At 43.9% G+C, this 13,065-nt stretch overlaps 1 protein-coding gene across 5 annotated transcripts in view; it reads right to left on the bottom strand.

Moving 5' to 3' along the window:
- Positions 1-11,944, bottom strand: part of TPD52 (tumor protein D52) — a 104,732-nt gene extending 92,788 nt beyond the window's left edge. For 2 of the 5 annotated variants that reach the window (XM_070481010.1, XM_070481011.1), the window contains exon 1: positions 11,567-11,720. In XM_070481010.1, coding sequence (XP_070337111.1) covers positions 11,567-11,585 — 19 coding nt within the window. In that variant the 5' untranslated portion in view covers positions 11,586-11,720. Of the gene's footprint in view, positions 1-4,613; positions 4,737-11,566 lie in introns of those variants that run through there. The other 3 variants (XM_044780313.2, XM_070481012.1, XM_070481009.1) reach the window with 3 other exon arrangements.
- Between the last annotated feature and the right edge of the window lie 1,121 nt (positions 11,945-13,065).

Genomic DNA, 13,065 nt, shown 5'->3' with positions numbered 1-13,065 from the left:
ATTCGTTGCCATTCTTCTCACTAAAAGTGGAGTCTAATTTCCCTCTCCTGGAACATGGGCTGGCCTTTGGGACACATTTCTAACTAACCGAATGAGGAGGAAGTGACGCCACGTGACTTCAAGGCTGGGTCATAAAAAGCCACACAGCTTCTGCCTGGTTCAATCTCAGGACTCCCACCTTGGGAGCCCTGAGCTAACACGCAAGACGTAAGACCAACAGCACGGTCTCCAGCAAAAAACAACACTCCACACAGGCAAGCAAACAGCCATCATCAAACAGACCCAGGCTGTTTGAGCTGGAGAGACCCTGCAGCTCAGGTGCCCGAGGAGCCCTAGCTGTTGGAATCTTCCCAGTACAATTGCCCCCCATGAGAGCCAGAGAGCCCTCGGGTGACCCCAGCCTCATGCTACCAGTCGCCCCAGCCAAGGGTGAGCAGAGCTGAGACAGGCTGCCCAAAGTACAGATCTGTGACCATCACAAATGCTGTTGTTTTAGATCACTAGGTTTGGGGTGGTTTGTTAGGCAGCTTTGGAGAACCAGAAGAGGCCTCCAATGTGACGTAGCCCAAACTAAATTCATTACCTCCCTCCCGGCATCTGCTCTTCTTTCGATATTTTCTATCCCAGTTCCTTTCCTATGCAGTCTGAGAGCCCCTCTCTACTCTTCTTTATCCTCAGACTCCTCCCCTCCCCCTCGTCTGACTCCTTCTAACCCAAGGTCTCTCGGGAATCCAGCACCCCACTCCATAATCTCCTCACCTCTGGACTGGAACAGAGACACCCCCTACCTGGTTTGCTGGTACCTTCTACTCAACTGCCAAAATGATACTCTAGAAGGAAACTCCCACACACCTGCCCCCCCTTATCTCCTCCAGAATACGGTCCCGACTCCCAATGCCAGGCACAGCCCACCCACACTCCCCCTGTGATCACCTTCAACTCCAGCCACAGGGAATTTCCCAGGATCACACCCACCTTTTGGCCCTTTCATGACTCTGCCCCTTTGCACTGTTGCATCTTTTTCACAAATTCCCTTCCTCACCCTTCTTTCTCTCACCACCCACAAACTCTCCTACTTAGCCTTCAAGGCCAAGTTCAAAGGTCATCCACTTTGAGAATCCCCTTTCTCACAACCCAGCCAGAGCCACTCACTTCCTCCTCAGTCACAGTCACACGGACCTTACAACACTCACTTTGCTAGAGTGGCCTCTCTATGTTTGTCTCTCCAGCCTGGCCTCTGAGCCTGCAGGCAGGCATCCTATCATATTTGTCTCTAAATAAATGAAATGTTTGATTTGACTAGGGAAGCACTGAGTTAGCACTTCACAGAAAAATCTAACATTCAGTTTCAGAATCAGTATCGACTGAGCACCAGTGCTATTCAAAAGATTTTTACTTAACTTTCCCAAACTCTGAGATATTATCAGCCTCAAAGGGGTTTAGTGACTTACCCAATGTCTCACACTGAGAAAGTGACGAAGCCAAATTTTGAACCAGATGTAACTTCGACGCCAGCATTCTTTGCTCTATGCATTTACACTTAGTTCTGACCCACGAGGAAAGGCACACAGCCATATGCTGGTGCAGACACGCTTCCTGGTGCTCCCTCCCATGGATGCTACATAGCAGCTACTCCTCTGCACAATACGTTTGAGAGGAAAAGGGAGGCTGCATGTAACGCTTCAGTAGTATAACATGTTGCATAAGCACAGGTACTCTGTAGCCAGCTGTCGCAGATTTAAAACCCAAATCTGTCCATGTCAAGCTCTGTGCCCCTGGAGAAGCCACTTCTCCATCCTGTTCACACCTTGTTTCTTCATTGGCAAAGCAGGGATGTTATGAGCACCTGCTCACAGGGCTTGTTGTGAAGATTTTCAAAAAGGAAATGCAAAAAGCATTTAGAACAGAACCTGGCATACAGAAGACACTCAACGAGTGCTGCTGCTGCTGCTGCTGGTAGTAGCAAGAGTGGCCTAGCAGGAAAACTCAAGTAAATGCAATGCCCTGCAGATTTTAAGTCCCCTTAGCTTCCAATTTTGTTTTAATTAGTTGGAGGGAAAACATCTCTAAAAAGCATGAAGTGGCTCTAGCCCTTTAAACAGGTTAGCAAATGTAGTGTAAGCTTTTCTGGGACTCCAGGTTATCCTCTTAGAGACAACAGATGTGGGACGAAGTTTCGGTAGCACGCTCCACACCTAGCAGAGTGCGTATGGGGAAGGTGTGGTCGTTCAGTTTCTGTTTCCTCATGTAAAAAATGAAAATAATACCAGCCCTATCACCCTGCAGTGCAGAAAGACCAAATGAGATAATATGTAAAGAAGTTAGTAGGAGCTCTGTCACAGCCAGGTGGTATCATCACCACCACCACCATCACCACCACGACCATCATCATTCTGAGTTCTGATAAAGTGATGGACCGAAAGTGGCATACTCAGTATATACCAAAACGGAAGGTTGGTCACCCCTTTGCTAAATGCCCCAGACAGCCAAGATGTCTACATTTTCCCAGCCCTTCTCAATTACATTCAAAGAAAACTTCTAAAATGTATTGAGACGCCCCCCATGCCTCCTGAGCTTAGGACACATTATAAGCAATTAACTGTGATAGAACAGCCTAGAAAATGCATTTTGGAAAGTATTTATTGAGCGCTACATCCAACATCCTTTGGAGGATAAAAATTTAACCATCACTGTCTCTTCTTCTGTATGTATACATTTACACATATTCTCACGTACGTACTTCAGAAGTAAAGTACCAATTTGGCTTCACTTACAGACCAGATTTTCAGTGATTATATATAAAATTATAAGCACATTTGGAACATACATTCTTGTCTTCCTGCCAAACCATTATCTTTCCCTAATTCTTAGCCTTTTCTGTCTAATCTCATCTGACTCTATCTATGCTAGAAATCTTTCCAATTAATGTATATACAATAGGACAAGCATCTATGGAGTACCCGCTACATACACTTTTCACCGATGGCTGGGAATATAAATAGAAGCCCGGTCTCCTGTCCTACTGACACTTTATTTCTAGCCAAGTAGAGATCCTAGAGGGCTGAATCAACTATTATTTTTACTCCTATAGCCCTACTGATTGCACCACAAGCTCCCTTCCACACCACAGTGCCTCCAACAAAGCTGAGAATACAACGGGTGAAGTTTGACCCTATTAAGTAAGTTCCCAATCCAAAACTTTATCAAGGTCATGTTTCGTGTGATTTCTAAATTGACATTTACATTTGCATAACTCTTACATGAAACACACTAACCATGCCTATAAGTCAAGGCATGTAAATTAGTAGTCCTGCCTGAAATCACTATTTTTAGTACTAATTACAAAAGTGTCTAAAGAGAGAAGACACAGAGAAGGAAGTTTTGAAAGCTACTCAGAACCAAGGAAGTTACCCAAAAAAATGCCTCCTAGAAAATATTTGCTCTTAATACTGTATTTTGTTAGTAAAAATAACAAGATCCAACAGAAATGAAAATAAAAATAGAAAAAATAAATATTTGCCACAAAACACAAAGGTTTAATATGGTGGTGGGGGGGGGGGGTGGCCAGGAGGATAAGAACGTAAAGACACACTAAGATCCTAATTGTAAGCAGTGAGGAAGTAACAATGTCACAAGGGGAGTACAAATGGCTAATAACATCTGCAGCCTCTCCAGTAAATGAAGAAATTTTAAGTGAAAAGAGATGGCATTTTTCACCTATAAGCTTCATAATTTTCTTTTTTTTAAGGCAATGACATCTGTGCAGCAAAGGAAAAAGCCAAGAGTGAAAAGGTAACCTACAGAACGGGACAAAATATTTGCAAAGCATGTATCTGATAAGGGCTTAGGATGCAGAATATATAAAGAACTGCTACAACTCAACAAAACAACAACAAAATCTAACCAAATAATGGGCAGTGGACTCGAACAGACGTGTCTCCAGAGAAGACATACAAATGGCCAACAAGCCCAAGAAAAGATGCCCATCATCACTAACCCATCAAGGAAATGCAGATCAAAACCACAGTGAGATACTGTCTCACACCCATCAGGATGGCCACCATGGACAAAACAAAATAACAAGTGTTGCTGAGGACGTGGAGAAGCTCGAACACCTGCAGCCTCCCCCTCTCCCCAGTTCTTTGGCTTCTGCAGGTTTCCCTCTTCCCTTGAAAATAACTGTTGGTGGGAATGTAAAATGGTATAGCCACTCAGCCACTATGGAAAACAGTATGAAGGTTCTCAAAAAGATTAAAAATAGGGCCGGCCTGGTGGCGCAGCGGTTAAGTGTTCATGTTCCGCTTCGATGGCCCAGGGTTCACTGGTTCAGATCCCTGGTGGGGACATGGCACCACTTGACAAGCCATGCTGTGGTAGGTGTCACACGTATAAAGTAGAGGAAGATGGGCACGGATGTTAGCTCAGGGCCAGTCTTCCTCAGCACAAAGAGGAGGATTGGCAGTAGATGTTAGCTCAGGGCTAATCTTCCCCCTCAAAAAAAAGGAAATCCTACAATATGTGACAATATGGATGAACCTCAAGGACACTATGTTAACTGAAATGAGCTAGTCACAAAAAGACAAACGCTACATGAATCCACTTATATGACATACCTGATGAAGTCAAACTCATAGAAAGTAGAATGGTGGTTACCAGGGGCTGGGGGAGAGAGAAATGCAGCTGTTGTTCACTGGGTTCAGGGTTTCAGTTATCAAGATGAAAAAGTTCTAGGCATCTGTTGTACAACAAGGTACATATAGTTAACAATACTATCCTGTACACTTAAATATGGTTAAGATGATAAATATTATGTTATGTGTTTTTTACCACAGTAATAAGAAAAAAAAAGACAATGAAAATTGATTTCCAGAAAGCCATTTAGCAAGAGGCATCAAAAGTCGAAATACATTCACATCCTTTGACTTATTGCAGGAAATCTATCCTAAAACAATTTCTCGTAAAGTAATATAATAGCTAAAATGGAAAGCAATCCATATTCCAGCAGAGAAGCAGTTAAACAAACATCAAATGGTGAAAGGGAGTAGTCATCAAAAATTATAGAGATACTTTTTTTTAATAGTGTGTTATAATTCTTATTATATAATAGTATGCAAAACAGAATATAAAACTGCATGTATAGTATATATAGTACAACCATGATGTACATATATTGGGGCATTCAATAAAGAAAAAAACCAAACTCTAGGGCTGGCCCTGTGGCCAAGTGGTTAAGTTCGTGCACTCCACTTCCCTGGCCCAGGGTTTCACTGGTTCAGATACTAGGCACAGACATGGCACCGCTCATCAGGCCACAATGAGGCAGCGTCCCACCAGCACAAGGAGAAGGACCCACAACTAAAAATATGCAACTATATTCCAGGGGGCTTTGGGGAGAAAAAGGAAAAATAAAATCTTAAAAAGAAAAAAAAAAAAAAAAGACCAAACTCTAATAAAAAAGAAAGAGAAAGGGAGAATGGAGGCAGGGAAGATAGAGGGAGGAAGATAAAGCTATACCAACAGGATGTCTGTTGAATTTTCATCTAGACAACCTGGTTCTAATGTTCATTTGGAAATGAACTGCAGCAATGAGAGCCAGAAAAAAATCTAATGATAAAAAGAAAAAGAGAGTAATCTGGGGAGACTAGCCCTTCCAGACATTTTTACATATTATGAAGCTACAATAATTTACACAGTTAGCACTGCATGTTGTGGACAGAGGGCTACATTCTACAAACGAAGAAAAAGATTTGGGGCTGGCCCTGTGGCCCAGTGGTTAGGTTCGAGCGCTCCGCTCCGGGAGCCCAGGGTTTTGCTGGTTTGGATCCTGGGCGCAGACATGGCACCGCTCGTCAGGCCACACTGAGGCTGCACCCCACACAGCACAACCAGAACAACCCACAACTAAAATACACAACTGTGTTACTGGGGGGATTTGGGGAGAAAAAGCAGGAAAAAAAAAAGAGAAGGTTGGCAACAATTGTTAGCTCAGGTGTCAATCTTTTAAAAAAAAGAAGAAGAAGAAAAAGACAAATAACACAGTAGAAATATTGGCAAAGTATATGGTCAGACATTTTACAGAAAATGAGATATAGATCTTAAACATATCAAAACAAGTACAATCACCTTCATATTAAGGAAAATATATAATAAAACACACACTGAGAAACCCCTTTTTCCTGTAAGATAAGCAAAGATGAAGAAGTGTGACAACACCCTGGCTACATGATGGAGAGAAGCAGATGCTCACACATTCCTGGTGGAGCATAATTGGCACCACTTCCCCGCAGCGAGATTTACTGCTATCAAAACTGAACAGCCACATTCTTCTAAGAATTCTTCCTACAGACATACTGGCACATTTATCAGATGACTTGCACAAATTTATCTGCTGCAGCTTTGTTTTAAGAGCAAAATCTTAGGGGAAACCTAAATGTCCATCAACAGGAAAGAAGTTAAATATTGCCTATTATTGTACATAACATGGAAGACCCACAAAGAGACATCTACAAATAGCCATTAAAAATGCAGCAGCTGGATATAACATTACGCTGAATGATCTCTAAAAGATATACTGTACTTAAGTGAAGGAAGTCAGGTGTGTGGGAGATCAAAATTTGCCACTCCAAATGTGTCTCTTTGCCTTGATTACTTTTACCAACAAGACTCAGAAAGAAACTTTGACCTTCCCCCTAAATGCCTAAAAGAATTTAAGACAGAAGGTCTGTTTCAGGAAGGAACACACACCATAGATGTCTACAGTATAATACGAACTAGGTGTGGTAGACAGGGAGCAACCTAGCCCTCCCCATGTCCCATTGTCTTTGTGAGGTGTGCAAACATTTGTTTACCAAACACCTGCTTTTCCATCTCCATGTGAATTGCCTTCCTCCCCTCTGAAGTCCCAAACCACTACTCCCAACGTCCTCCTTTATCTTTAGCTGAAGATGGTATTTAAGGTGGTGGCTTCGGCCATTTTGGCAAGTTACTCAGTTTTCCTGGGTTTATCCCATGTATACATGCTACTAAATTTGTTTGATTTTCTCCTGTTATTCTCTCATATCAATTTAACTCTTAGACCAGCCAGAAGAACCCAGAGGGTAGAGGAATACTCTTCCTCCCCTACAGGTGCTAAACAGTTTGTGTGCTACAGTTTATATTATATATATATATATATAAAACATATTATATATATATATACACACACACACACACAACATATATATACATATATATGATGTATTTAAATATAAATGTATGTATACTATACACACAGAATCTCTCTGGATGAATAGAGAAGACACTGGTAACAATGTTGGCATTGCTATCCAAGTGAAATAGCCTGAGAAACAGGAATGAGACGAAGATTTGCATTTTGCAAGCTTTTACTCATTTTGAATTTTGTATCACGTGCATTAATTACCGGGTCATGCTAGTCAAAATGATGTTAGAGAAACACACTATTTTAAAAATACACCGAGGGGAAAAAAAGGCAGGTTACAAAATGAAATATTCAGTAAGAGATTATTTTGTGATTTGTTTAAAAGGACAGATATATATGGATGGGTATAAATCAATATATTAATAGTGATTTTTCAGAGTAGAATTATAGGTGATTTTATTTTCTTTTTCTCCATCTACATTTTCTGATTTTTCTAAAATGAACAACTATTCTCAGGTTCCAGAAGTATTTTTAACTCAAACATTTTTTTTTAACTTAAACATTTAACTAAACATTTAAATCCCTTGATCCCTTGACGTTTTTCTAATAAAAATAGATTGCTAAGATGATGGTTTCTGTACAGCTGGGACCCACCCAGTTTAAACAAAATTCGGGAGAATCTCAGAAGAGAGACTTTACAACAGTCTACAATTAAAATGGAAATAATTAACCCCAAAAGGAAAAGAAAGTCATCTTAGCCTACAACAAAAGGATCAGCAGCACAGAAGTTCAGGGGATTTCTGGCGTTCTCTTTTGTTTTGAACTGTGAGGCTCTTTGTTTTTATTATATGCATAGATTATTCTGTTTCGAGATCTTGCTAACAGAGCCCAACCCTCGCACCACTCAGCATCTCCCCTAGGGACCAGGCAGGCTGCTGCAGAAAAATAAATGCAGGAAGTGAACGTGTGCACAAAGACATTAGCGCCGTATGGAAAGCGAGACTCGACCAGAGAAACCAAGAACCAGGGCAGGTCACACCCAGAGATTTGTGAGCAGACCCTCCAAACTGTCACCCATTCATCTCTACATCTGTCTTCCTTTTAAACGGGACATCTCCCATTTTGTTATTTCTAAGGCATAATTACAATGGTGAAATGACAGTGACACATTATTGTGTCACTGTTTTCTTGCAGCCCTCCCCTCTCCCCAGTTTTCTGACCCCAGCAGCCTTCCCTCTATTCCTCAAAATAAAGTTTTGGGGTTGGTTTGTTTTCAATTCAAACACAGATGAAATGCTTAGTGGCTAGGTGACTGTCACTTCAGTACTATGGTGCTAAACTACAGGCTATTACTAACACAAGATAAATATTTATTCAGCCCCATAAAAGGCAGACAGGAGGCTTTTTACACAATGGATGCTCTAGTTAGCACGCTGCACTTTCAAAGGAGGAAATACCACACCCGTCAAAAGTGCTGTGCTGGGCTTAATGCGCAGAAACTCCTGAGAGCCACTCTGCCATTGAAGGCACAGCTTGAACCATCTGATGTTGACTGAGCCCTCAACATAAGTGGAGTATTGCACACAAAGTCTGGGTATAAAAGGTGGGAAAAGTAGAATCCGGGCCTGATACTGAAGAGCATTAGAATACGTGGTTGAAAACACAAGGAAATTGTTCATTTTAAAACTTTATAGCTCTGTTAGATAACACTAGTAGCAGAGAATGGAAGAAGGATGGTATAAAGAGCATTTGAATAGAGAAACACAGTTAAGACAACAGGTAGGGCACTTAATTTTGCATCTAGAGTTTTTTTTTAAGAGAGACAAACACAACAAACTCCACGAATATTTTTAAAAGTAAGTTAAACAAATCCTGAAGTGGTCTGACTCGGCTTTAAATACTTTTGCAAAAATCACAATTCAAGAGACACAGAGTTTCATCAACCTCATTTCAGCCAACATCGTTTGCTAGTGACCGTGCAGGTCTCCCCTCCCAGGTTCCTCCTTTCTCACAGCAACCAGGAGTCTCACTACGGATCACTGAAGACTGAGCCGTCCACTCCACTAGTTGCAAGACATTCCACGGAAACTTACCCTCCACGTCCAAGACAGCCTTATCAGCAACTTTCTCCACCTAACCACAGAGTTCTGCTTCTCTAAAATACGGAGGGAAAAAAAGCCCAGGAGGAAGCAGGAAGCAGAGGGCAGTCAGGGGTTCCAACAGATGGAAGGTGCTCTTGGCCACTTTTCCCTTTCATCTCAGGCAGTCAACAAACATTTTTGAGTACCTACTATGTGCCATGGGAACATAAAGACAGAAAGGCAAAAGACACAGGCAGCTGGAACAAAGAGTGTAAGGAAAGGCCATGACAAAGCTGCTGCATCGAGCCGGCGAACCTTCGAAGGCAGGTGACTCATCTCAGGTGACTCATTCTTCATTCTGAGCCAGTCTCCAGACTCTCCAGTTCCAGAGGATGGATTTCCGCTGCCCTCCAGGAATAAAAATTAAAAACAAGGACTAACATGATTAACAAACATCTTGACCAAAGAAAACTGCAAACTAGAGACAGAAAAAGCCTCCTCTTGTAAGACAAAGAATTGATGAAATATGTCTTAGACACACACACACAAAAACTTGTCTTCTAAAACCACACAAAATACAGCAGCAAATTGGAATACTGTATTGCAGCAGGACTAGTGACTACGATTCTCACCGGCCAAGCCAGATTACAAAATCTAGCAAAATTCACCTCGGTCAAACACAGCTGTCCAATCTACCTTGACAAATACCAAACATAGCTATTCTAAAAACATCATCATGTTAAATATGACGATGAAAGACATACACAAATATGCGTGTTCACACATCTGACACCTCCATCACGCGCATTAAAAACCAGACAGAATAATGCTGGCTTCCATGGTGGCCCCTAGGCCTTCTTGTAACAATGCATGTAAGACCTGTAATGAGCGTTCTGCCTCAACCCGTGAACGTCTGCTCTGTGCAAATCACCATGTTACCCAACTGTGGACAATCAAAGATGACGTCCAAGCTTCTAACTTACCCTCAAGAAGTTTAAAATATGGACACTGTGTGTGCGTGTGGACATAAACATATATAACGTACTATATATGCAAAATATATATTACATATTGTACATAACGTTTATACTATCAGCGCTCATATGCTGAGTGTGAGATTAACTTGAGGGGCGGGGGAAAAAGGAAGGGTTGGAAGGCTCCCCAGATTCTCTTACAACTTATAAAAAGTAAAATACAAAACAGCACATATGGATTATGGTTTGATTTACACAAAAACTCATATGCATGAAGGTAAATATTGGAGGCTAATAAGCAAAAAATGAAAATTGCTGTGTTAAGACTCAAAACAGGAATATTCCTATCCCCCCTTTCTAAAATTTACCTGAATACTGTTTTGGGGGTTTTGTTGTTGTTGTTTTAGCATTTATCTATCTTTTTAAAAGCGTGCCATGCATCTGCCTTACAGTCACTGGTTCTTTACCACCAAAGATCTCTTGGATGTAGCAATATTTAAATCTGAAAACCATAACCCACTGTTGCTACATCTCTCCTATTGGAGGCAATTTCACTTGATACTATTTTCAGAAACAAGTGCCTCCAAAGCTATAGTAATTATGCTAAAGGTTGTGCGTTGCAGGGTTTCACCTTGATGGGTAAAAGACCCTTACCATGAAAAGTTCTCTTCCCCTCAAATAAACCCATAGACACCACTCACAATCTGGGGACACCTGGCACATCAAATATCTGCGTGCAAAACCATCGCCATTGGCTCAAACGCCACCAAAAATCCTAACCGCGTTAAGCAGAAGAGGGCAGAAAGTCTCAATATGGGAAGGATTTCATGTTCCCATCTGGAGGGGCGAAAGGATCCACGGTCCTCAGTTGCCATCAGTTCCAAGAGCTGGCTGCCCAGTCCTCCACTCGCGCCGCTTCCACCCAAAGCGCACCACATCCGCAGCCCCGGCTCCGTAAGCCTGGCGCCAGCCCCTTCGCTGCCTCCCAGAACCTTCTCTCTCGATCTCTCTCTGTCTCTGTCTCTCTCTCTCACACACACACACAGACGCATGCACACACTCACACAGACACGCCGCCCCATCAGCCCGCTCCGGCGCCCAGAGCCGGTCCCTCCCGCTCGGCCACACCAGGATGCCGTATCCGGCTCGGGGAGGTGTAACTTGCGGCCGGGCACGCAGGGCTCGGCACCCGCTCGGCCGCCGGCCGGGGACGCTCCGCACCTGTTCCGGCGCCGGGCCGCGCGCAGCCCCGCGCCGCCCCCGACCCCGCGCCCGCGCCCACGCCCGCGCCCCTGCCCAGCCCGGAGGCGCCGACCCCGCGCCCGCGCCCAGGCCGGAGGCATCCCGCAGACCTTGCTCGCCGCGGTCCATGGCTGCGGCCGCCGCCTCGCGTCCTCTGCGCCTCCGCCGCGCCGCGCCGCCCCTCCGCGCCTCCGCCCCGACTCCCGCGAAGTCCCCGCCCCCGAGGCGGTGCCGCCCGCCCTCGCAGGGAGCGCGCTCCCGGGGCGGCACCCGGCCACCTGACCCGGCGACCTGTGCGCTCAGCCGCGCGGCGCGGGAGGAGGGCCCGAGCGCGGCCCGAGGAGGGAGCGGGGGCGCTGCCGGGCCAGCGGGAGGGCGCCTGCGCTCCGCCCTCGAGTCGTTTACCGTGGCAGAAGTTTCCCGAGGCCTCCAAGACGCCCCGGGCCTGCCTCTGCCGGCACCTGCTCTTACGTGCTTACGGAGTGCAAACCACGAGAAGGTTATTTACAAACGCCAATGGCTCTTTTTTCCCTTACACGTAGTATTCATATTCTCCAATACCGAAATAATGCCCTATGGTATCTTCAATAGCTACGTCCAAAGCAAGCAAAGAGGCGAAAATTGCAGACTCTTTCGAAAAATTATGTAGCCCATTTTCACGGAAAATGCGGATTTTTCAATGACAAATTAGGAAGATTTTCATGTAATAAGAACTGACTTTTGGGGTGCAGGATTAAGGGCAACACTCGGAAATGAATTAAATGAAGCGTCTGAAATAATTAAATTAACCGAAGAGCAGAATTATCAATAGGGATCTTTTCAAAATGTATTTCGAGGCTTCATGTCCGTTGATCAACGGACAGTGTTAAGTTCCCGTAATGATACTTTTCACTATCAGCATTAGCACTCCATTCTCCAAGTGATTTGCAGTTACTCGTCCTCCATGAAGTCACTTGGATTACATCGTTCTAAGGTGGGACCTCAAGTTCATAAGCCATCCGAGTCGGCAAGGGCGGCAAGCCTTTCGTGTCACGTGGTGACTGGCTCGACCTTCAGCTCGCAGTGTTGTATGGTACTCCACACGCACTGGGCTCGTATTAGGATGTTTTTAAATTATCCGCAGTTACCTGAAGTGACTCCACGTTTTCAATCCCCACGACATTGCACCGTATGTAAAGCGGGGCTCCTTCCTTCCTGCATCTCCAGCATCCTCTCCGTGAAGTCTCTTCTGTTGACCGCAACCGGCTGAGATCTCGCCTCGGATTCCTCCTGCTCCCCCTGCGCTTGGCTTCTCTTTTGTGGACTCCCCAGTGGCACTCATCTATCAGGCCAGCCGGCCGCAGCTATAGGTTTATCTGTTTCACAGCCCTGTGACTAGGTTATAACCTAGTAGCTTATAAGCTTCACAAGATCCAGGATCATTTTGGTCGTCTGTTCATTCTTTTAATTATACCATGCAAAGAGATGCAATGATATGCTTTTTTAAAAATGACTTTTTAAATGTGACATTAAGGCAAATTTTGGCTTTTTGAGGAAATTCTATAATGTGGCAAAGAATTTTTGACTATCTGCTGCTCAGCTCTATGATACAGAGATAAACATCTGGAGA

Source organism: Equus asinus, chromosome 12 (assembly GCF_041296235.1).
Source record: "Equus asinus isolate D_3611 breed Donkey chromosome 12, EquAss-T2T_v2, whole genome shotgun sequence".
Taxonomy (NCBI): Eukaryota; Metazoa; Chordata; class Mammalia; order Perissodactyla; family Equidae; genus Equus; species Equus asinus.
Note: the sequence above shows the minus strand (reverse complement) of the source record. Positions and strands in the feature narration are given on the sequence as shown.